Below are 26,844 nucleotides of genomic sequence, written 5' to 3'. Positions count from 1 at the left end.
TGCTCGCCATTGCGAAAGAAGCATTCATACATAGTAAATAGGTATTCGAAGTACATAGTAGTGTGATTGTAATTAGTAGGAACACCCACTGTGGTGTATATCTCGTTATCAATACACTCCGAACGCCACTACCTCGCAGCAGGATAATAATCACCACTCAGCCTATAGTTTCAAATAGTAACTTATGAATTGATTTTTGGTTATGCCTAGTTAAACGCAGTTTGACTGTTGTTGCTTGGCGAGTAGCAGGCCTATGTACCACAGGACAAAGATTTGAAATTTTGTACTCATCAAATACAACATTACGATTTCCACAACGGAACATTAAAAATCAACAGCTGCTGATATATATAATAACTGTGCCGTTATTTGCTGTTTCTCGAGAAGGCAGCTTGCAGTAACTGCACTTAGTTGAACGCATAATTATAGGCTCACGTTTACTTATTCTTATATGACTCTCCTTGAAACGAGCGCCAATCGTTATTTCATAATTCTTTACTCATTATTTGGACCTGCCGCCATGGCCATCAACTTATATACCATGTTAGCGTGGGTCATAGCTAAAATCAAAACCAAAACAGCAATTCGTCCACCACTCGCAACGTTGGTCTTGGGCCCCCGTAGGCTGGTCAATTTTCAAGGTGAAGACTGAATTTCGTCAATAATATTGACAATTGCATTATATTCCTCTTCATTTTCAATCCTCTCTCAGCCCCCGATAGTCAAATTTACATGTAGATACTAGATATGGGGGCACTTAATTCAAAATTATAGCATCTGGTATGATGTTATAATTTCTTTATTGTATGTTGTGAATTTGTGACCTTCGGTCTGTTTATAATCAAAAAGATATTGCGTAGTCTCCCAAACGTAAACTTTCGTGAGACTAGGGTTACCATACGTCCTTTCCTCTTTTTTGACTTGTTTGAAAGTGTCCTTGGAGGACGGCCAAATGTTGTCTTTTTTGAGATTTTGTCCTCTTTTTTTGAGAAATTTGGTAAATATAGGACCAAATTCGACTGAGATACCGTAAATCAGCACTCAAGTAACGCTACTGCGGCAATTTAGGGAGCTGAGCCGGAAAGCTGACAATTTTTTTCAGTCAACCGACTACCAAGTGGGAAAAATTTACCATTTTCTCAGGATTTTCCTCCGATATTGCAAGTCTGTAAATTTGGAAAAGTGTCCTCTTTTCAGATTTCCAAAATATGGTAACTCTACGTGATACGCACATACAAATTGGCATGCTTTTATTCCTCTGTGGGTGCCCCGTGTGGCATTTGCATTGTGGGCTCAGATTATAAGGACAGGACTATTAGTCACGGCCTCCCAACAAGGCAATGGACAAGAACAATGGACAATGGACAATGGACATGGACAATGGACAATGGACAAATATCCTAAGTTTCGGCCAAGGTCTTTCTTTAGTAGCACATCCGTGGAGTCGCATGTGGGCCGAAACTGAATATGTCTTTTGGTGTGTCATGGCGAGGTAATTACCGGCACCGAAATGCCTAATCCCATAAATTATGCGTGTTTCTTTCTTGAAGGGGGAAGGGGGGTATGCATTTCAAAGTCAAGCAATCTAGAGACATTTTAATCGCGAAGCTCGGAGAAAATTTCCAAGTTTATTAAATCTCCTAAAAAATCTCGATAATTTATGTTGGTTTACGAAATACTTTTGAGTCCCCTTCGAGCTCGCTTCCCACCCTATTGGGGAGTTTGGGGTGCGGCAGTTACAGACTTGGCAAGAATGCAAATCGTTGGGTGCGATGAATCGTCCCCTATAAAGTTGGGCAATGGGTACATTATGACGTAACGCGCAAATAACGTATCATTTATTAAGAAAGCCTTTTCATTGCAATCCTTATATTGTCTTCCAATCTATCTTCTAAGATTAGTTCTAAGAAGCAAAATAAATGTAATCGTGAGTAATCGTGATTACTTTTCCAATGTAATCTTAATCGTAATCGCAGGGCCGTAACAGCACTTCGTCAGCCCCCCCATAAAAACTTTGGTCTTGGGCCCCCCATAGGGTTATAGACCGAACCCCCCTCCGGCGATACCCTGTTTACCGCTATTTAACATATTCGGTGGAACTTTCTTTGGCGAATCAGCTTTTGTCGCCTAAGCGCGCGAAGCGCGGGAAATTTCAAGAGTTCATGACTGAATCGGTCAGTATGATCGGGAATTGCATATATATTGTTATCAATTTTTATCTTCTCTCTGCTCACGTAATCAGATTTGCCGGTAGAGCTGAGTGAGGTGTATTTGAAAAGGTAGGACCACTCGATAATAATTAAACATATTCGGGCGCATACCCGATGGCAGGAACGAAACAGCACCTTGTCAGGCCCCCAAAAACGTGGGTCTTGGGCTCCCATAGGGTGATGAAACGACCACTCCATCAGGTTTTTCGCGTTTGTCACGAGCTCATCTGTACTGCATTGTGAGCCAGTGCAAGGCGCGAAAATTTTCGATAAGTTATGAAAAAATCTGTCAATCATACCGGCGATTGCATGTATATTATGCTATCAATTTATTGTCCTCTCTACTCACGTAATTAGATTTACCGGTAGAGCTGAGTGAAGTGTCTTGAAAATGGGAGGGCCCGTAGATAATGATTAAACATCTTCGGGTAGGCGGACCCGTTGATATGACTTCGTTACATAATGTTATTTCGTGACTTCCAGTCTGCTGTATCAAAAAATATAGAATCGCCCAAACGTAGGCTTCTAAACTGAGAGACGCACACGATTTCAAATTGGTATTTCTTCACTGACATAAAATTTTTCCTAGCGGGATGGCATTTGTCTTGTGAGGTTCAGATTGCAAAGACAGGAACATTCGGCGCCGGTCATTTAGGTGCCTATGGACAATTAAACCTATATGTATTTTGTGTAGCCTATATAACGAAGTCTTCGGTCTGCATAAGGGCATAGACGTTTTCGGCTAAGCTTTTCTCGCTGCCGATCGTTCTGGCACACTTCTTGGGGTCGCATGTTATATGGCCTAAAACTTGATTGTATGTCTTGGTGGGTCGTGGCGCGGTAATGGTCCAATATCCACTAATATAGAAAAATGGCTACTTGAAAAAATTGCATAAAAATCCTGAAAATACTCTATGATTTATGCTAATTCACGTAATAATTTTGGGCCCCCTTCGAGCTCGCCCCCCCCCAATTGGGGGGTTTGGGGTGCGGAAGTTACGGTGCTGTCTCTACTCACTACCGATATTACCCCGTTAACAAGTTTTACAGCAGTGGCCAACACCCCAATCGCACAGATTTGGTTTTTATGATACAATAAACATATGAAATCAGGATTGACCCCGTTCATCTGCTAGATTATCTACGTCAGACAAATATCAATCTTAGCGATTGGTTGAATAAGCATCACAAATGGTGTGTATTTCTTTCTCGGTGTTGTGTGATTGCGGGTCAAGATCACAGCAGAGAGCCACTAAATATTCGAGCAAACTTTTGTAACAAATCAAGTAAATTTTTTAAAATTGTCAAGATGCGTGCTAGTTTAGTGTTGATTCTTTTATGCTGCAGCGCCATGCATATAGTGGCCAGCTGTTGATATGAAATAAACTTCAACCAAAGATGTTTTAATGAAGTGAAAATTGTAATATAGGAAAAAGCTTCAAAGTGCAGAACCTATCAAGGTTCTTTTGTGAAAGTGAACCTCTAAATTTCCGAGGATCACACACAAAACGCGAATGTCAACCTCACGTTTACACCAGATTCAAAGTCATTTCATTTTGCTTGTTGTCTGAAACACGGAGTAATTGACTAAAGAATCAAAAAACTTAAATCAAATAACGAATACAAAGGTAAATATAAATGCAAAAAGATATTGCATCTCTCACGCACATGCACGTATAGAATTGCTAATAGAATGCGCAGGCGGCCAGGCTTCTTTTCCCACCGTCGGAGGCTATTATGGACTCCTCGTCCTCCGTGTCGCTGTTTTTGCGGCGACAGAAAAGTCCAGAAATCGAGACCTGATAAAGAATAAAAAAAAAGCAAAACTTGGGTTATGAAATGGACCGACGAAGAAAGAATAACATCGGGTCGAGAAGGATGCCAGTTAAAGGGACCCTGGGAGTTGGTCGTTCGGCATCACCCTATATGTCCAATACAACGTATTGTGTGTTTTATAAATGACATTGTACAGTTAATGTGTGCCTTGGAAAGATGAAAATATAATCGGATGATTATTTTGAAAAAAAAGTCTGTAATTATCAGTCAAAACATAGGATCGAATGCGAAGCCTCGAGAAGTTGAAACAAAATGATATGGTACCACACACTACCCATCCACGCATCATTGCAATTAAACGCATAAACTTTATTCGCTCGCTTTGAATCAAACAAGAGGGTTGTTAAAGGTATGCACCCCGCAATATAATCACTGGGCCGTCCGAGAATTGGAGATACGATGTTATCAAATTATTCTACTATTATTACGACAACGAAAGCGTTGATCATGTCGATTTATTTATGATGTATAATAATGGATTATCATTGAAACGTACAATCGGTGAACGACTGGTTGCTCTCACGCAAGTGACACCGGCAGCGTATCGCAAAGAATCCGAACATACACAAGGTACGATTATGTAACCGACACCGTTTACTCGATGACTTGAAATTCAATCGACATTTCTGAAGCGTCGAGTCAAGTCAAGTCAAGCCATTTTTTCAGAGTGACTCGAGTCAAGTCAAGTCATACGAAAATGCTTACTGGAGTCACCCCAAAGCTGGCATATGGGGCCTACATGATGAGCCATGCCAATGCGCTAATCTTCTCGTTCAAGCCAACACAATGACAAGCTACTCCTCGAGAATATATATCACTTGAAGCGTTTGGTCAACGACCGACTAATGGTGTGTTTGTATTTAGGTTTAGGAAGGGTTATCTGGAGTATACGTAAACCTTTAGGCGTTATTTTAATTCGGAACATCACGTCGCTAACTAAAACCAAAATTAAATATATTTGTTTGTGCCAATCACTTGGATGTAGTGGCTATTTACCTTTTAGTCAATATGGGCCTTTGTAGTTTATACCAAATCGAAGTCACACTCTGCCTGAAGTGTCTACCTATATACCTCATCATTTACACAATCTCAGACATTTCCAAATATACTGTAGATATCGTCTCCAGGAAATTGCGCGTTCGATATGCAGTTTTTCGGGCGCTGGGCTGTAACAAAAGGAATATCCCAAGATACTAGGTATATAAAGTAGAATCAACGTGAACGCCTGCATTGTCAGGTTGATCCGGTCACATTGATTCATTTGATGGAGTGCCGTCTGTAACTTATTTCAGCAAAGTAAATACGCTTGGACAGCCTTTGATAAGTTGCAATAACCCCTAAAAATTGGTTACTCAACACCAAAAGTGAAATATTTTCCTACGTTAAATATATATATAATGTATAGGCCTACCTCGTGCATTTTTTTTGATATCTCGAGAAGGACGCCATTCAATTAGGACTGCTACAATTTTCTATACATTTCGCAAATGAAATTTACGTCACCGTTGTCCGCATGCCCTCACTGTGTTCATATTGTTATTTAATAACATTGTGGTCGTGACCTTGCGTTATAATCATTTGCTTATTTCCCTAATTAGTTTCGAGTCTTCATGTACCATCGAATGCGGTCGCGAGCGAATACTACGGCTGACGACATTGGATAATATTATTCGTACATTATTGTCGGCAGTTTCAGACGGCTATGGATCCGAAGATCGTTTATATTTTCTTACCACTGTCCAACTCGTAAAATTGCTGCATTATATTCCTAGTAATATCTTATTAAACAGTCGATGCATTTTGTGAGAGCTAGTAGCGCACATTTTAGTTCTAGTAAGGGATTTTTGTAGCCAATGGTACCCCAGTCAGCTATATCAAAGAAACGTATAGGCAAATAAATGATGTCAAAATTTTTCCATTTGCTATTTGACAAAATATTTCATCTAATTTGGCGTGCACTGAACAGAGCATAACAAATGAGAAGCTTACATCGCAAGTTTATGTGTCATGTTGTTTGACCCTCAATGTCAATTTCCAGTATTCATTATATTTAGCTTACCAAAATGGTATCGATTTCCCACCTTATGATAACAGTGATTTGCTTGAGGTTTTCATCAGCTGAAAAGGCCCTTCCAACGGTGAGTGACATTACATCAAATTTCACTATCATTCATTGGATTATACTCATTCTGTTTGGTAGAATTACGAAGAATTTGAAGACAGAGAAGAGCCAAGCAGCTTCCCACGGTCCGCGATGACTCGAGGTTTGTAAAATCATACCTATGACTATCAAAACGGCGAACACCAAAATTGTATATGTATATGTACGTAGTATATGTAAAATACATTACCATTATTCATAGCCTGTATATTTAGTCATCAACCAAGTTATTTTGACCTATATGCAGGACCCAGGACAGAAACAGCAATTGATCTGGTACACGACATTGGTTATATTTTATATCTTTGCCTTAGTATAAAGAGGTCTTTTTAAAGTTATCCGGCATTCCGATTTTCAACATATAGAACCATGACTATAAATTGAATATGGCGATACATACAAACCTTTGAAAGCATTTCTATGTAATAATAATCGTGGTATTATCGAATGAATATCGGTGGAATAGTCAATGAGAAAACTGCGCATAGTGAATAAAAGAATTAAGCAATAACATTGATGGTTTCAGATTGCCCACAGACTAATTACGAGTTTCCAAAGAAGGAGCAGACATCCAACTACATCCGCGTGAAGACACCAATGCCGGATCTTGATGAATTCACCGTGTGCGGGTTGTACACAAGATACACGGCCAGTGCCGACGACTGGGTTTCATACGCTACCGACCAATATAACTACGCTTACACACTTAATCAAGCATCTACGAGAATAGGAGTTTGGCTTCACCACAAATTTGTCATCGGAGAGCTCCAATTCGCCACGTATAGAGAATATCACATCTGCGTCACTACTTTCACGCGCACCGGGCAATCTTATATATTTGTGGACGGTCAAATCATGGACATTCTTAATGGACACGTAGGAGGAGTTGTGCGAGGTGGTGGTGTATTGATTTTAGGTCAAGCCCAAGGTTTCAGAGGGGGTGGATTTGCTGCGTCGGTATCCGTACAAGGAAGAATAGCTAACTTCATGTGGTGGAGAAGAGCGCTGACGTTCGAAGAAATCGCAGGGATGTATTTTGATAGATGTCGTTGTCCGAGCGATTACTTCATCACGCTTAGAAGCAGCGAAGTAGAATTAGAAGGTGGGGCGACTGCCTTGCTACCTCATGAATGTAGCCCTTAATTCAGAGCACCACAAACACGACTTGTTTAGAAATATATCTAACTGGTTCTAATTTAATAGTACCTGTATACATTTTTATATGTAGCCATGCTTTAACGAATAAATGAATATCTAAATACGAGTGTAACTTTACCAATGCATTCTGACATCATGACTCCTCAATTTCGCGTCACTTGAAAATCTATTGCTTAGATTTCGAGTAATTTCAGATACATCATTTCTCAGGCGAGGCAAATGGAAATTCTTCATCGACTTGAGACCTTTTTGGGGAATAGAAGATGGGTGGGAATATGAATAGTGACAGAACTATAATCGATTTTTCGAATGGCCGTATACCGTACAATAAATCAAGACGCTTCAGACAGGAGGCAGGAGCTCGTGAATGAAAAGCTCGGTTGATCACGTAGGAGTGTCGTCCGAAGTAGCAGAAAAGAGAAGCTTTAGAAAATACACCATTATGTTCATCGCGTCAGAGCGTCACATACCAAACTCGCCAAACATCAGTTAGCTTCATAAATTTCCACATAGTGCTATAATATTGGGCAGTTAGGGCGAATGGGGTCGACAACCGCTGCGTGGTGTTCAAACGATCGATGAATAAATGCAGCCAAATACGCCGTAAAAATAAGAATCGATTCAGTCAAGGTAATTTACGGTCGTCGGTCTATTCAATCAGCTCTACCGGGAAAGACTTGTTACTTGACAATTATTATTCTGCCCATTAATGGACTGATTCAGCTGTCGGCAGAATTCATAGAAAGTGTGTAACATTGTGTGTAGTTCAGATGAAAATTATAACCCAATGATTGTTGTTGTTGTTGTTGTTGTTATAAGGTCATGATATGTCATTGACGTCACTTAATCCTCATTTCTGTTGCAAGACTCTCCTATAGTATTTCGCACAAAGGAAGAAAAACATATCGTAGATGCTGCTCTACGATTCTATACTGGCAATTAGCTTTGATTAGGTGCTAATACAGCAACATCTACTGATCTGTTTGAAGTACCACCGGCTTGGGTGTGTCAGACTTCTATGAATGGCATTGGATAACAGGAACAATCTTGAGCCTCGTAACAGCTCAGACACCATATTGAAATATATATTATAGTCAGTATTTCATCAAAGAAATATACGCGATTGATTCCACCCGACTATGCAGACATTCATATGTGGATTCTGCATTAGACACTTACGAAGTTTAAATATTTCTTCTCGTAGAGCTCATCGTTCGCAAGACTTCCAATCTAACGCAGTGTTGGGATGACTCGAGTCACCTTTTTCGTATGATTTGACTTGACTCGAGTCACTTAGCTGAAATGACTTGACTTGACTTGACTCGGCGTATCAGAAATGTGGATTGACTCGTGACTCGGAGCAAAATTCACGAGTCAATTTCAAGTCATCAGGTAACCGGTGTCGATAAAAATCACTGCTTCTTGCATATGTTTGGATTGGTCGTGAACCGCTGGTTTAACCCATGATAGCGACCAATCATTCAATGATCGTGCGTTGTACTGAGCCTCCATTGTTCTCTCACGAATAAATTGACCACAAACGAGGTAATTGAAGCTTACAGATTACGTTGTCGTAAACTAGTAATATAAGTACTTTAATAGCAAAATATATATTTCTGTTCTCTGTTCTTACTTTAACCAAACCTCTTGTTTTATTGAAATTGAATCAAAATATAGTTTGTAATATACTCCTCAATAATTGGCGCAGACTCGAATTGTATCATATCAATATGCATAAATGATACTGCATCCTATCGATTCATTTCCCTATTCTCTATGCTCTATTTTGGATGGTAAGTAAGAACTGAGGCCATGCAATTACTTACACAGTTCTACGCATATGTGAGCGATACAACGCGTTCTTGCGTGTAGGTATATTTACCTCTATATTCTTTCATCGGTTCAGAATCAATGACCACTCAATCTGTATTTCAGACAGCTAGCAAAATGCAATGACGTAATCATGCCTCATACTCTGAAAAAGCAACTTGACTTGAATTGTGACTTGACTCGTGACTTGACTTGACTTGACTCGAGTCACCTCCAAAAATCGAGTGACTTGACTTGACTCGAGTCACCTTTGAAAATCGATTGACTTGACTTGACTCGAGTCAAAATGTGCAATGACTCGAAATGACTCGTGACTCGAAGGTAATGACTTGATCCCAACACTGATCTAACGTATACTCGCCTGGACACGATCTCCATTTCGAAATGCCAGAGATTGTGTAAACGTTGAACCATAAAAAACACTTCATGGAGGGGAGCTGCTATTTGCGAATAACATGGATCATTACCGACTTACGGACCTACGAGATCGGCATGCACTTCTGAGAATCTTAAAAAAGACTTGCTTGGGGTCAGGGGTGTATGATCATTGATCATTGATTAGTGTGCAATTTATCTGGAATGATATGGTTCTGTTGATATTCCAGAACCTAGAATGCAGACGAGAACTTTTGTACTGAATTACCAATTGAGCATGCTTTGATCGAAATCAACACTCTGAGTTGGCCCCGTTATTCGGCAATTGCATTGATGAGTAACAATGAGGTAAATGGATTCTGAAATAAATACGATCAAATCATGGGTGCTGTATGTTAACAGTATATTATATACGCACACGCTCGACGAGGCTGAATCGCTCCAAAGACCTATATATACGTTAATAACGTGTTGATTGAGATTAATAATATCGTCACGGAGCTTGACGAGTTCATAGCTGCATAATTGATATTGCTGCGCACATAGTCGCTTGCTTCACAGTTCACAAATATGCCGTGAGTATAGGTTTGGGCGAAGGTGCTGACCATTCTTTTAGTAATCAGCACGCCAATTTGAAAGATGGGTTGCGGAACATCTTCAAATCGAAATTTGGGGTCCATCCGAACGTCATTACCGATTCCTCTGAATTCCTTCGCAAATAGTAGCTCCACTGACATTGCCTTTTCGATTTAAATCAGGTATCAATTTGTACCTCTAGCAAAAATATTATTAAGCCGGAGGAACGGCGGAAGGAACCAAGTCATTTGGTTGTACAATTCAAAGCAATTAATTTGTCAGTAGATGTAGGTTCGGACTTTTTATACGATATATTTCGTTGCTAAATATATAAATTTCACGCACCTCATAGAGTGGATGCCCGACCGTTTACACACTCTCCTACATTGCCAAATAGAGATCGTCGTCAGGCACGGACGTGTTGGATGTGACGCGTTGCAAATCTGGACTGTAAAATAAATATTCAATGATAATAGGTAGACCTATATAAATATGAATTCCTGTGAATATCCGCAGTCTGCGTAGTAGGGTAGATTGAATCCCATATATTTATTTGATGGAACTGTAGCATGATCTGCACTGATCTGAACTGGAGATGGACTGAAGCATATATCACCATAGTAGCCGAACTCCTTCTGGGTTACCGGTATGAATTGCATAGAAATCGCTCATGTATCAATATCTTCCTATTACCCCGCGTGTTCTACACCTTCGCACCGCCCTGCGAGTTTCTGGCAATTTATTGTGTATTTTCCGACCGAATTAATTTGGGGATGTATTTGAGCACTATGAATGCATGACTGCAAAATTGAGTGTTTCACAAATGTGTGTGCAATGTGCATGCTGAGTGAGTGTAGGCCAGCAGGGGAATGAGGGAAGAGAATCTATCAATCACTCGTGATTTCGGTGCTTATATTAAGCCAATATGTATGCGTAGATTAGTTCAGAGTTCTGCGGATATGGACATCGGCAGTTTAACATGGGTATTTGGCGTGCAGTTTATGAATGACGACTATGTTCCGAATTGCGGCCTTGGGCTACATATGAATAGCAAAAAGGTTGGCCATCCCTGCCCTAGACCAAACTTTTGGAACGGCCTCAAGCGATGCTCTCATAATAGCGAATACAGGCAGACTTATTTCTGTAAAATTATGCGTGTTTTGTTCAGTTTATATTTCAAAACTTGTTTTTTTCTGGACCGTTAGAATTTTTTAGAACGTGCTTCACAGTCCCATAAATTATCTCGCGGATCCCATTCTGAGAATCACTGCTCTAGCGGAATGACTTGAATCAACGTTAAAGTACATATCTTGTGAAGCTTCGTTCATGTTAATATCCAGCTCCACAATAGTGCTTATTAATGACACCATAGTGTCATACTGTATAGCAGGGCCGGCCAACCCGTGGCCCGCGGGCCACATGTGGCCCGCGAGAAGGTTTTGAGTGGCCCGCGAGGTCATTTCCGAAATTTCTAATATCAAAAATGGATCGCACAGATTGTGAACTTGCAAGGCTAACCAAAAATTTGATTAGTCTGGCCGCAACACTTGAGATGTGATGACTAAAATATCAGATTTGACGCATTGACAGATCCATCAGCCATTCACATATTGGTATATCTTCGTACACTACAATAAAGCAGAATAATTTGCGGTAGATTTATCAAAGGTAAAAAATTTATACAAGCTTGGCGCAACATGTTGTCACTCGATTTCTTGTTTTTAATATTGTTGCTCTTTTGTGAAAATGGAAGTACACCTAATGTATCAGATTGAGTCGAACTATATTCGCGATTACGAGACAAAGTGTCGTTCAACATATGCGACATTGCGTTTGCGCTCGCAGTAAGACCGTCGACTATGAAACCTAGGCACGAAATGATTGACGCATGTTGGTCGCATCTTTCGATATCCATGTCCATGCGCCGAATAGCCCAGTCCTCGCAAACTTAGCCCAGCGATATACAACAGGCCCGCAATATAGTCAAATGACAATATTATTGACCTATGAACGTCCAAAAATCTTCGCGCTTCGCGCGGCTAGTGGCCCGCGCAATAATTCGTAAATCGAATGTGGCCCGTTGGCTGAAAAGGTTGGCCAGCCCTGCTGTATAGGCTTATCGTGTTGACACAGCGGAACTCGACGGCTCACTGCATTCGGATTACGCCATACTTTCCATTTGACCAAATGCAACTTTACGGGCATTTTTGACCGGCTTTCCGAGCGCTTAATTCAATAAAACGGATATCAATGGAAAGCTGCTGCTGTAGTGATTACGGAAACATAAATTTTATTTTGTTCCTGGTCCTGGAAACCCCCGAATAAGCCTAGAAATTTGCTTTGTGATCGAATTTTGGCGTTGTGACGCAACCATTCTGTCTGGCAAAACGATAGTCAAACCGAGAAGAAAGAGCCAGACAGTCATGTTTCGACGCAATGCCTAAACTCGATCACAATGCAAATTTCTTGGCTAATTTTAGGAGGTTGCAGGACCATGAACATGAACAAGACACTCGGACTCCATGTCTGAATCACGACAACGAAACAGTAGTAGGCCTACCGGTAGTATATTAGACTTAGTTACTAGTCTGCGCTCGAAATTATCGGACCACGATATCCCATATCTATAGCGCCCACATACTAAGATATGCCACCTAATTTTCATCTTTATTTCATCTTATTTTATCTTCTGTTAGTGGTTCATCATGACCATTTTACGTGTTCCTGGTCAAAGCGGGTTGTTTGATTGAATGTCCGCTACAAGTTATCTCGGCTCCTTTCTACCGAGTCATTTTATCGCAATCTTGTGATTATTTTGAAACTATTACTGCGTAAGTAAGCCAAAAACGTCATCGCGAACGCTTTGCCCATCTAGTTCGGCCAAGTCACAGTCGGATTACGCCTGGTCATGGAAACACGGCCGACATGTAGGGTAATTTAACCCGTGTTGCTATTATATGCAATTATATTTTAAAGGCCTGTACTATTCTCTTCTTATTATATGATAATCCTATAAAATCAATATCTTTCGTCGCTTTGCCAACAATTTCGCCGAGGACTTGCAAGGTAATATAAGCTTATGCCTTAACAGGTCTATAATCCAGACCGGACAATGTATTCGGTGTCTTAGTGTTGCTACGTTGATATTGAGCATAGTGTGCTATGGGTTTTGCCCAATTAACACATTTTACAGCAGTATCCAACACCCCCATCGCACGGATTTGGTTTTTATAATGCAATACACTGGGCAGGGCATGGTATGGTATGGTATGGTATGGAGGTATGGTATGGTATGGAACGAAATTTCGGTATGGAATATGGAAGAGTGCAAGTATAGTATGGTATGGAAATTTCCCAAGTATGGTATGGAATGTTCTTTCCATACTTTGGCAGTTTTGCCAGAATCATGACAACGATGCTACTTTCGATTTGTCAAATTGATTGCAAACCTCAGAAAATCGCTCAGTGTCTATGTTCATATCTCAAATTACGATTTATCACTCACCCATCCCGGTCGACATCTATTAGAAGACACCAAAATAGCGCTACGCGCATATCACGAAAAATAATATTAATAATGAATATTCAAATCAAATCACATCTAAATATTGTAAAATCGAATGATATTCGACCGCTGTCGCGTTACAACTTGCATTTCGCTTATCGTAACTTCCACTTCTTAAACTACCAAGGGAGTTTTAAAATCGTAGATTCTGATACTGTAGAAGTTACATGAATATTTCTATCAATTTGGTGAGCTTGGAAATCATTTTCTGCGCTTTGGTAGAATGATCATCGCGCAATATCCATTAGACATAACCATCAAAATTCAAAAATATGGTGCTCATCTCGGAGCGACGTTACGACATGCCGGCCTCCAACACGCATTAAGCTTCATGAAATTTGTTTATCTCTGATGAAATAATAGACACCCTGATCTTGGCTAATGAATCTAATGTGTGGCCAACAGATTGGCGGGTAAAATGGACATTTGATCCACTGTACCAAAATGATTGTAGTGATGTAAATTTGTGTTCTAAGATATATTCTAATGCAGTGGTTTCGAACCGGTGGGTAATTTAGGGGTTTCTGGTCAGGTGTAGTCTCACTTGTAAAAAATCACATTATTAACCTCGAATTTTTCATTGTTATGGAGATTGGCATTGGGACGCAACGATGCTGTCTGGCGAAACGAGAGAGTAGCTCAAGAAAAAAAAAGCCAGACAGCATTGTTCAACATTGTTGCGTCCCAATGCCAATCTCTATAACAATGAAAAATTCGAGGCTGATTGTGGGAGTTCCAGGGTAACGAGCGGAATAAAATTTATATTTTCATAATCAGTGCAGAGTCTGCTTTCGATTTATACCCGTTTTACCAAATTTAATGCTCGGCAAGCCGGTCAAAAATGACTGTCAAATTGCCTGTAGCCAAATGGAAATTGTGACGTGATACAATTTCACTGAGGCGTGAGATTTGCCTGTGTCGACACCATATAGGACACTATGGTTGCATAATAGTGAAGGAAGATCATATTAGTGGTTATTCTACTACTTAAGCTATTGCGCGCTACTTGCATAACTTTTGAGTGTGATTTAACACCATTCTACATTCAAGAAATGCCATGAACGCGCATCTGACAGTTATTTGCTCGAGATTTATTATTAATTATTTTTTTTACATCATTGAAATCGTGTCATGTAGATTATAACAGTGAACGTCTTCTCTACAAGCTAATTATTTTCATCAACAACACAAGATAATTGATAATTTAACTAAAATTTAAAAATATTTTCAATATTATTAGAATAATCGGGGTAGTGAAACAATGACACCTAATAAAGTATAAGGATGGTAATGCCACGACAAGTGTGTAAAAGCGAACGACCGGGCGACGCGATAATATTTTAGAAGCGAGCGAGACGGCAGTGGCGGTGTCGGTGGTGGCAGCGGGGACAAATGTGTTATCAATAATAGCGGCCAATAATGATCAGTCGTCTGGAACGAAGAACTCTATCACTTCTAGATTTGTCAGTTATCACAATTCACAATTTCTTGGTAGTTTATGAGCTATGGAGAAATATTTACGTCATTATGAGTAAATTGATTGCGTTGGTTATTGCAGTCTTCAACTGCAATAACAATCAACTTACGCAATATTGACGTAATGATTTCTCAGCGTTGTTGTACTGGTGGAACTAAGCAATCTCTCATGCAACCGAAGCCTCTCTCATAATAACTGAGGCAATCAACTTTGTAATCATAATGCTGTAATCATTATTGGCCATGCTTCAACTGCAATAACTAAAGCAATCAACTTACGCAATCATAATGACGTAAACATTAGGCAATCTCTTATGCAACCAAAGCCTCTATCGTAATGAAACCACGCCCTTATCGTACTGCATTCTGATTGGCTATGAGATATCACGTGACAAAATGCTCAACGTTGATTGGCCCGCATGTAAAGTCCGTGATATATACTACTCTTCTAACCTTTAAAAAATCGTCAAATCAAGTCATGACTCATATCTATACCTAATATTCGAAGAAGACGTTTCTTTCAACGTGCCTCTGAGATTCGTTGTACCTAACATTACTCGAAATCCAAGTAGTACCTGTACGGGAAATTACGTTTATTCTGGCGTGATAGATTTTTATATATTGAAGCATACCTACATATAAATGTCTACAGATATTATGAAATTAATAAAGTTTGATTAGAGGTTTTTCCAAAAATCTTCTCGTTGTTTCCAACTACGCTGTACATCTATGAGGTAACAAAGCAGTCGCCCCGCCTTCTAATTCAACTTCGTTGCTCTGGAGCGTGATGTAGTAATCATTAGGACAACGACAGCGATTCAAAGACATCGTCGAAATTTCTTCGGCCGTCAGCGCTCTTGTCCACAGCATGTAGTTGGATAGTTTACCCTGTGCTGACTCATGAGCTTGAAATCCACCACCCGTAACATCCTGGTCTAGACCAAGAACCAGAACACCGCCACCTGGTAACACTCCGACTGTAGAACCGTGAATAACGTCTTCGATTTGACCATTGACGAAGACATACGAGTATCCGGTCCGTGTAAAAGTAGTCACACAAATGTGATATTCTCTATTTGTCGCGAAGTTCATTTCTCCGGTAACTCCGACTCCGTGAAGGAAAATTCTTATATACGAGGCAGTTTGCGAAATAAAGTATGCGTTGCTATTTTTCACCGTGGCGTACGACATCAATACGTCGTAGCTGGTCGTGTATCTTGTGTACCATCCACAAACCGTGAATTCGTCAAGGTCGGGGACCGGCGTCTTCACGCGTATATAGTTAGTGTTCTGCTCCCGGTTCGGAAATACGTAAGTGGTCTGTGGACATGCTGAAAATAGATATGTTCTGGATCGCTCTGATAGGCATTATGTGTCGTAAATGATTTTCGCTGACGTTATCATCATCGACATTATTTTAAAAATATAGCATATGATCGCACACTAAACACAAAGTGATAAAAATTAGATCGTAATTCACCGTATTAGCGATACATATTCACCACATTTAGTTAGAACGAAAAAAAACTGTCTTTTTAACGACTGAGGTGTAGGTATAGACCAGTGGTTCCCAACGTGGGTGATATCGCCCCCAGGGGGCGATTTGGCGTCCTTGGGGGGCGAAAATGACGAAGGGGGCGAAAATGGACAAAGGGGGCGACGGGGGGCGAAAATAGCGAAGGGGGTGACAGGGGGGCGATGACGCGTTAAAAACAGCTGACCTTTTTTTTAGTCAACCTACGGAAATTTAGTTACAAAAGTGTCAATTTAGGCTGCGAGCCGTAAAGTTGACCTTTTTTTTAGTCAACTGGCCGGTGATTTACTGTTTGTATGCACAATTTTCGGTAGACCAAATTTGGGGGGCGATGGTCGGTGTTGAGCTTGAAAAGGGGGCGATGGGTCGAAAAAGGTTGGGAACCACTGGTATAGACCCTTGAATGATGACAGCAATTTTTACTAAGCATTGTGGATCGAGCCGGTTGATGCTGCATAATTGTATATAGGGTTTGTTTGTTTGTTTTGAGGCATTCATGGTGTTAGTCGACTGCTATGGTCATTTACACCAGGCCAGTTCTTTTTTAAATTTTATTCCGTAGCTTCCGACTTCTATAGCACGACCCACGTCTATGGCTTCAATAAGACAGCGCTAACACGGATCAGATGACGAGGAGAGGCCCAGATAAAGCTCCAACACTTAGGTAGGAATTCTGGAGTCGACCTCGGTCGGACCTGAGCGCACAACCCATGGGTGTTGCAGCTGTGGCTTATACCACTACGCTAATTCGCCACTGTATGAAGGGTTGCATTTAAAACAAAAATCAATTTTGAATAAAAATGGTTCAAACAAATTTTCTGTGTAAAACATGCTTTTAGTGTTATTTTTTGTTTTGTTTTTTGTTTAGCCATGACGTCGCGAATCTTTGACGTCACAGTGGATTGACATTAACAATTGAAAATATACGGTAAATATGGCTCCTTCGGCTTCCAACAATTGTCATAAACACACTAAAAATGTCTTTAACAAGGACTGCATCGTTATGCAGCATTTGACCGTCGGTGGTTACCATCATAAAAACACCTACTCCGTGCCAATGATCTCTAACTGCTTGCAATAACTGTTGAACCGACACGATTTCGAGGGCTCTAGCGACTCCATATCGTATACGTCAGGGGCGGGCAACTTCTTTAGTCGGCGGGCCGGATATAGGAAAATTTATTATTTGGCGGGCCGGATTGCTGAATCGATACATTATTCGCCCATTTATCCACATATACAAGGAATAAATCGTCTTTAATGAATGTATTTCAACGACAACGATAATGGCGAAGATTTGAGAATAACATTGTCATACAGGCACCGCCATGTCTGCATCTCACTGATCATGATCAATCAACACACGGTGCAATCCCTAATTAAGATTCGATAGGCCCGGTTACATTAATTGTCCAAGATATATCAATTCATTAAGGTTGAGTAGGCGACGGGATAGCGTCGTTGTTCAACTGCGTGTGGCCAATTTATCTCGATATTGAATTCACGCGGCCCGCGTCCTCTACGAAATTTGAAAAGTGGCCTGCGATCCGTTTTGAGTTGGCGACCCCTGGCATAAGCGGTGCCTTGCCTAGAAGTGCGCCGTGAAGAAATATCAGCCTGGTGCAAATGACCATTGTAGTCGACAAAAATCATGATAACCACAGACGGCATTATGGTTGAGTGCATCGTAAATGCCGATAATGCAAGTCTTCTCGTTTCGACGAACTAACGCATAAGCTGCACTCTCGCAACGCTGCGCATACACGTGTATAATGACATACAGTCTCTAAAATTTGACGTAGTAAGCAAGCAGTGCGGAATCTCGGCAGACTGGGGCCGCGGGCCACATTATCATGTAAGACGGAAAACTATCCGCGGGCCGGACAAAATCCCTTCGCGGGCCGTATGTTGCCCACCCCTGGTATACGTCGAGTATATCGGGTGCACATCGTTCGTAGGCTCATACTACATATTTTTCAAATACATATTATTTACATATTTACACAATTGTGGCATAATTAAAAAGGTTTGAAAAAATAACTCTTTTTTTTAAAGATTTTACTTTAAACACATTGTTTAAAACACCGTTTGTTTTGAATGCAATCCTACTTGTATGCAATTGAAGGTAATATCATTTCGTTTAGAATAGTGGAGTATTGAATATGCTATATTTTTTTACCATATTCCATTGCACTTCATGACAAGTCTGTGGGTTGACCACTTTACTGATGTATCATTTCCAGCAAGCCCTGATTTCTTTGAACGCGCGTAGCTTTGTACTGCATATTTCTTTCTGTACGATTCGACTCATCGAATTTTTAAGGTTTCCACAATTAAGATAGTATCGAATTTTAAAATTCTCGTTGGTAAATTTACTAATAAAGGCAGGAAGCGTATAATTTCAGTGCTCGAAAAATTCATCCCTCACTATACCCGACTCCGATTTTTATTTAAATTTAAATTTTACTTATTTAAATTGATACTCGAATCATTGTGCCCAGCTCTATAAATAAGCCGATATAAAAGAGCTATTTCTGTACTATACCCAGCTCTACCGACCTTTGGTCATTGTGGCTTGTGAAACAACGTTCGGATATTCCTTGTCCTCAAATTCTGCATAATTCTGAGAAACATAAAGAGTTTTCGGGTTTTAAATATAATCACCGGAATGATATGAAATGCAAATCACTTACCGTCGGAAGGGCTTTTGCGGCCGACGAAATTCCTATGTAGAGAGAGTATTAAGTTGGTTTCATAATGATTTGCAATAGAGACGATGTTAATGTGAGGTTCACGTTCACGTTCTGTGTGTGAACCTCACGAATTTAGAGGTTCACGTTCACAAACGAGCCTTTGTAGGTTCTGCTGTGTGAACCTTCTCCAGAGGTTAAATTTTTTCATTTCATTATAACATCTTTCGTTGAAATACTTTGCATTCCACCTTCGGACCACTTTATACATGGTGCTTGCATCATGGAAAAATCGACACTAAACGAGCATGCACCTTGCCAATCTCAGAAATTTTACTTTCTTTGTTACAAAAGTTTGCTCGAAATAATCAGCTCTCGGTTTGTGAATACTTAGTGACTCTCTACTGCAGGGCCAACCTTTTCGGCCAAATTGCCACATGAGATTTACGAACCATTGAGCGGGCCACTTGCATGGTGACGACTTTTTTAGACTTCCAATAGGAGCGAACCGGATTAGGTAACGGTGAAAAACGAGACTTAGTACGCATCAAAATCGATAACATTTAATTATCAAAATATTCGGCAGCAATTATGGCATGTTAAGACTCGGTGTGGATTCATAATCTAGCAACGTCCAGCGCGAAACTCTTTAAAGTTGAATTAAAGTTACTTACATATGTTGCGGGTCGCCTGTACTTACCGTCAGGCTAATTTGGCAAGGACAGGACAATGGACATATAAACATGAAATATGCCTAATATTGGAATTTATGGTCGGATACGGAGATCTACGAAAACTGTGACTAACGCCTGGTTACGCCAATGCGTCGTAGCTGATATTTTAGTCATCCACATCCCAAATTTTGGTCAGGCTGATCAAAGTTTTCGTTCGCCTTGCAACTTCACAATATTATCCTGGGTAATTTATTTGTTGATATTACAACAAATTTTGCGAATTAGCCCGCTGGCCATTCAAAACATTTTCGCGAGCAACATGTGGCCCGGGGGCCGCGATTTGACCGCCCCTGCTTTACTGAGAGCTTGACCCGCAATCATTTAACATCAAGGACCAAATACACTACATGTAGGTAGTCAGCGCATGATGCTTTACCAATCAATGAAATTGATATAAAGAATACATCATGATGTTATGTCAAAAAAATAGCAGGCATACGGAATCCATCTTGATTTGATATGGTTAGTGTATCTCAAAATTAAATCAGTACGATTGGGGTATGTTAGTTATACTGTATAAATTGATTATGGGGTGATATCGGTAGCAAGTATGGAAACCCGTTTTACACTCTGCTCAATATCAACGTAGCAATACTCAGACGCCGAATACACTGTCCGGTCTGGCTTATAGACCTGTTAAGGCATAAGCTTTTATTACCTTGCAAGTCCTCGGCGAAATTGTTGGCAAAGCGACGAAAGATATTGATTTTATAGGATTATCATATAATAAGAAGGGAATAGTACAGGCCTTTAAAATATGATTGCATATAATAGCAACACGGGTCAAAATGACCCTACATGTCGGCCGTGTTTCCATGACCAGGCGTAATCCGACCGTGACTTGGCCGAACTAGATGGGCAAAGCGTTCACGATGACGTTTACGGCTTACTTACGCAGTAATAGTTTCATAATAATCACAAGATTGCGATAAAATGACTCGGTAGAAAGGAGCCGAGATAACTTGTAGCGGACATTTAATCAAACAACCCGCTTTGACCAGGAACACGTAAAATGGTCATGATGAACCATACTAACAGAAGATAAAATAAAATGGAAAAAAGATGAAAATTAGGTGGCATATCTTAGTATGTGGGCGATATAGATATGGGATATCGTGGTCCGATAATTTCAAGCGCAGACTAGTAACTAAGTCTAATATACTACCGGTACTATACTGTTTCGTCGTCGTGATTCAGACATGGACTCCGAGTGTCTTGTTCATGTTTATGGTCCTGCAACCTCCTAAAATTAGCCAAGAAATTTGCATTGTGATCGAGTTTAGGCATTGCGTCGAAACAGGACTGTCTGGCTCTTTATTCTCAGTTTCACTATCGTTTTGCCAGACAGAATGGTTGCGTCACAACGCCAAAATTCGATCACAAAGCCAATTTCTAGGCTGATTCGGGGGGTTCCAGGACCAGGAACAAAATAAAAGTTATGTTTCCGTAATCAATACAGCAGCAGCTTTCCATTGATACCCGTTTTATTGAATTAAGCGCTCGGAAAGCCGGTCAAAAATGTCCGTAAAGTTGCCTTTGGTCAAATGGAAAGTATGACGTAATCCGAATGCAGTGAGCCGTTGAGTTTCGCTGTGTCAACACGATAGGCCTATGGCCTATACTGTATGACACTATGGTATCATTAATAAGCACTATTGTGGAGCTGGATATTTGCATGAACGAAGCTTCACAAGATATGTGCTTTAATGTTGATTCAAGTCATTCCGCTAGAGCAGTGATTCTCAGAATGGGATCCGCAAGACAATTTATGGGACTATGGAGCACGTTCTAAAAAATTCAAACGGTCCAGAAAAAAAAAACAAGTTTTGAAATATAAACTGAACAAAACACGCATAATTTTACAGAAATAAGTCTGCCTGTATTCGCTATTATGAGAGCATCGCTTGAGGCCGTTCCAAAAGTTTCGTCTAGGGCAGGGGTGGCCAACCTTTTTTTCTATTTTTATGTAGCCCACGGCCGCAATCCAGAACATAGCCGTAATTCATAAACTGCATGCATGCCAAATACCCATGTTAAACTGCCCATGTCCATCTCCACAGAACTCTGGACTAATCTACGTTCACATATCGACTTAATATACGCACCGAAATCGCGAGTGGTCATATAATTGATAGATAATGGGATCCATCGTGGTCACACGAAGCACTAAAATTTGCCACATTCACGAATGAATTTCGGTATTTTATTATTAGTGGCTTTCCATATTACTATCAAATATTCGTCGGTTCGCAGCCCATGTGACCAGATTCACGGTATAGAGATGATGGAGGGAGTGTTTTCGAAAATTTAGAGCAATGGTGATGCATCTTTGGATGGGCCAATTGTTATTAGTCATGTCCATGGTTGGATGCTGTTATTTCCTAACCTTCCATCGGCATTGTCAGTATAGTGGCAAGATATTGGAATCGCCCTAAACGTACCAGAAGTATATCTCTTTGGTGACGAGTGCACGATTCCTAGTTGGTATTTCCATATGGGACGCATCATTTTCCTTTGCTGTTTGCATCTGTACTGTGGGGATCAGATTGCAAAGGGCTCTATCGAAAAATGAAGTCGCATTGAATCGCGTGTAGCGCGAAGTAATTTTTAAGATTATTTAAAATCTCGCCAAAATTCGGGAATCAATTCGTTAATTAAATTTGCACATCAACGGCAAACAGCACATAGTAATTGAATTAAGTGTCGACAAATTTCCTTATACGGCAGCAAGTTAGCCACCGCTGGTCTAAGGGTGCGCAACCTGCGGATGCATCATTCGCATTTCATCGCTGACCATTTCCGCGTCAGTACAGACCAAAGCATGCGAAGGTTTAGATAGCATATGCATCTATACACGAGAAGTGCGGTACCAAAAAGATCTCTCGGCTCGTTTGTGAATCCCATAATACCGTTGGCGAATCGAATGTATAAAGTGATGAAATTAACTGTAGGGTTACGAGAAGTCTGAAGGATCCATCCCCCAGATATTAGGCTCATCAAGACATGCGGGCAAAGATCACTGTTTGCAGGAGTTGAGTTGAATGTGAATTTGCGTTCTCAAAAAACGAAACCAAACATAGAGTTGAGCTGGTCGCTAAACATCGGCTACACCTGTCGCATTGACACTATAAAATCAAACGTGTTGGTTCGTGTGGATTTTAAGACACGTGAGTCATTCCAAAAAAATGCCGCCGAACCGTTTCGGATTTTATTTTTTGAAAAGTTTGAGAAGAACTGCGCCTGCGCGAGAGAGAAGCTAGAAAATGATAACGAGCTCCCAGAATCACTTCGCTTGTACTGTGAGCTTGTCGGTGAACAGAAAAAAAAAACGTTATATTGCACGGTGCGACCCCACTCAACTAACCTCCAGTCATTGCAGACCGCAAAAATTCCGTTGGTTCTTCTCTGTCCTCAAATTCTTCATAGTTCTACCAAACGGAATGGTTTGAGGACATTGAGTATAGTCAATAGAATGAAGTAATGTAATGTGACTTACGGTTGGATGGGATTTTTCAGCTAATGAAAAGCCCAAGCAAAGCACAGATATCATAAGACGGAAAATCGACAACATATTGATATGCAAGTTAGGGGAAAATCAATACTGAAAATAACATTAACATTCGTTAGCTATCGATAAATTGTATTGGTACATTACTGCGGCTATCAACCAAATATTGGACATCGCGAGGTAGAATGAAGTTATGCAGTTTTCTTTATAGCCTCCTGATACGCTCTGTTTGGCAAGATTAAATTATTCGATACGGGTATATACTTACACATTAGTTCCGATTCGCTCTTCAGTCAAACAAACACGTCGCTCGATCATAAAATACTATATTATCTGTTCTTCTTGAACAACGAGAAATCAATACAAAGCGTATACTCCGAATATTCTCAACGTGGGGTGATTTTAACCCTCGTGGTTAATTTCCACTTGTTAGGGACAAATCAAAGACAATCCAAACGCATTTACTATTTAGCTTTCTAAGAAACGAGACCCAATGAGCAGAATCAGTTCTAGTAGGTTGTAAGACTCCCTTCTAAACCTTTTCCCGCATTCCCCTGCTTGCCACTCAGCACGCAAACACATTCGTCAAACACTCAATTTTGCAGTCATGCATTCTGAGTGTTTAAATTCATCCACAAATTAATTCGGTCGAAAAAATACACAATAAATTGCCAGAAACTCGCTGGGCGGTGCGAAGGGAGGGGTAGGAAACGCGGAGTAATAGGAATATATTGATAAATGAGCGATGCCTATGCAAATTTCATACCGGTAACCCAGAAGGAGTTCGGCTACAATGGTGATATATGCTTCAGTCCTTCTACAGTTCAGATCAGTGCAGATCATGCTACAGTTCCATCAAATCAATAAATGGGATTGAATCTATCCTACTATACAGACTACAGATATCCACAGGGATTCTTCTTTATATAGGTCTACCTATTATCGTTGAATATTTATTTTACTGCCCTGATTTGCATCGCGTCACATCAAAAAACGTCCTTGCCTGACGACGATCTCTATTTGGCAATGTATGAGATTGTGTACATGGTAGGGCATCCACTCCATGAGGTGCGTGAAATTTACATATTTAGCGACGAAATGTATCGATTAAAAAGTCTGAACCTACATCTACTGGCAGATTGATTGCTTTGAATTGTACAACCCAATGACTTAGTTTGCGTTCTGATAGCCAGAATTAAAATAACGCGGACACGTTTACGTATATAAGCCCACTTCTGTTGACCGGCCCCAACACACCTACCGCCGTTCCTTCCGCTAAATAATATTTTTGCTAGAGGTGCAAATTGGTACCTGATTTAAATCGAAAAGGCAATATCAGTGGAGGTACTAATTGCGGAGGAACTCAGAGGAATCGGTAACGACGTTCGGACGGACCCCAAATTTCGATTTGAAGATGTTCCGCAACCCATCTTCAAAATGGGCGTGCTGATTACTAAAGGAATGGTCAGCACCTTCGCCCAAACCTATGCTCACGGCATATGTGTGAACTGTGAAGCAAGCGACTATGTGCGCAGCAATAGCAATTATGCAGCTATGAACTCGTCAAGCTCCGTGGCGATATTAATAATCTCAATCAACACTATAATAACGTATATATAGGTATTTTGGAGCGATTCAGCCACGTCGAGCGTGTGCGTATTTAATATACTGTTAACACATGGCAAACATGATTTGATCGTATTTATTTCAGAATCCATTTACCTTATTGTTGATCATCAACGCAATTGCCGAATAACGGGCCAACTCAGAGTGTTCATTTCTATCAAAGCATGCTCAATTGGTAATTCAGTACAAAAGTTTTCGTAGCATTTTAGGTTCTGGATTATCAACAAAACAATATCAGTACAGATAAATTGCTCACTGATCAATGATCAGTGATCATACACCCCTGACCCCAAGCAAGTCGTTTTAAGATTCTCAGAACTAAGTATTTGCGCATCCCGATCCCGTAGGTCCGTAAGTCGCTATAATGATCCATGTTATTCGCAAATAGCAGCTACCCTCCACGAAGTGTTTGTTATGGTTCAACGTTTACACAATCTCGGGCATTTCCAAATGGAGATCGTGTCCAGGCAAGTTTGCATTAGATTAAAAGTGTTGCGAACGATGATATCTACGAGAATAAATATTTAAACTTCATAGGTACCTAAAGCAGATCCACAAATGAATGTCTGCATAGTCGGGGGGAATCAATCGCATATATTTCTTTGATGGAATGCTGACTATAACATATATTTTCATATTGTAGCTGAGCTGTTACGAGGCTAACGATTATTCCTGTTATCCCATGCCATTCATGGAAGTGTGACACACCTGTGCCGGTGGTACTTCAAACAAATCAGTAGCTATTGCTATGTTAGCACTCGATCAAAGTTAATTGCCAGTATAGAATCGTAGAGCAGCATCTACGGCAGAGGTGGGCAATTATTTTCCTCCAAATGAGAAGTAGAAAATACGTTGGCGGGCCGAGTGAAAAATCTTAGCTACATTCTCTAGCGCATTTTAATTTTATTTTTAAAATACATAGTTCGTAAATGCTGTTCAGTAAATGTGTTGATGTTAGATAATGAGAAAGTGGCGGTTAATTAAAAAAAAATAACTATTTGCCGTCATGATTCGAAACAATGTTAAACATGATACATTTTAACTCTCTTTAAACCCTTATTCCCGTTTTTTTATTTATTAAAAGACACTAAAATAATGGTTCTCAAACTTTTTTTAGTCACGTCCCCTTTGTGATAGTGAAAATTTTCACGCTCACCCCCTGTCATGATATCATAACATATTAAAAAGGAGCAACCAGCATGCTAGCAATCCGGATGGATAGTTTAACGGCATTGAAGTGAAAGTTTGGGGTTGTTGGTGAGAGAATTCTGTAATATCCAATTCGGAAAATACACGGAGCAATAAACTATCGTCTGGGTCAAATCGCGCCGAGCGCGGAAAATTTTTTAATTCAACTTCAGCTCCGCGTCTCCCTTCAAATGCATTCATGCCCCCCAGTTCGAAAACTACTGCACTGAAATGTATATGGGATAGTGCAGGGCTTGTCTTGGTTGCTGCATTTCGAGCAGTGTGCAACTCAGATAGCCTTGATCTTGAGCGAAGTTTGCAGTTTACTTAAATTCCTCCTCCCTTGATCGAGTGTTTCGTGCTCGGCAAAAACTAAA

The 26,844-nt window shown here is 40.3% G+C and overlaps 2 protein-coding genes across 2 annotated transcripts; one reads left to right on the top strand and one right to left on the bottom strand.

Moving 5' to 3' along the window:
- The first annotated feature begins 6,082 nt into the window (after positions 1–6,082).
- Positions 6,083–7,484, top strand: LOC145439250 (neuronal pentraxin-1-like). The gene is made up of 3 exons (XM_080316748.1): positions 6,083–6,184; positions 6,247–6,310; positions 6,734–7,484. Exons 1-3 carry the CDS (start codon positions 6,110–6,112, stop codon positions 7,348–7,350), a joined length of 756 nt encoding a protein of 251 aa, XP_080172874.1. The 5' UTR covers positions 6,083–6,109; the 3' UTR covers positions 7,351–7,484.
- An 8,290-nt stretch (positions 7,485–15,774) lies between these two features.
- Positions 15,775–26,202, bottom strand: LOC145438895 (C-reactive protein-like). The gene is made up of 5 exons (XM_080316279.1): positions 23,642–26,202; positions 23,510–23,573; positions 19,415–19,446; positions 19,281–19,344; positions 15,775–16,518 (listed from the first exon to the last, which is right to left on the bottom strand). Exons 1-5 carry the CDS (start codon positions 23,714–23,716, stop codon positions 15,902–15,904), a joined length of 852 nt encoding a protein of 283 aa, XP_080172405.1. The 5' UTR covers positions 23,717–26,202; the 3' UTR covers positions 15,775–15,901.
- Between the last annotated feature and the right edge of the window lie 642 nt (positions 26,203–26,844).

This window comes from Botryllus schlosseri, chromosome 5 (genome assembly GCF_051294905.1).
Source record: "Botryllus schlosseri isolate E-star chromosome 5, Bs_hap1, whole genome shotgun sequence".
NCBI lineage: Eukaryota > Metazoa > Chordata > Ascidiacea > Stolidobranchia > Styelidae > Botryllus > Botryllus schlosseri.
The sequence above is the reverse complement of the archived record's forward strand: the minus strand, read 5'-3'. Positions and strand labels throughout refer to the sequence as shown.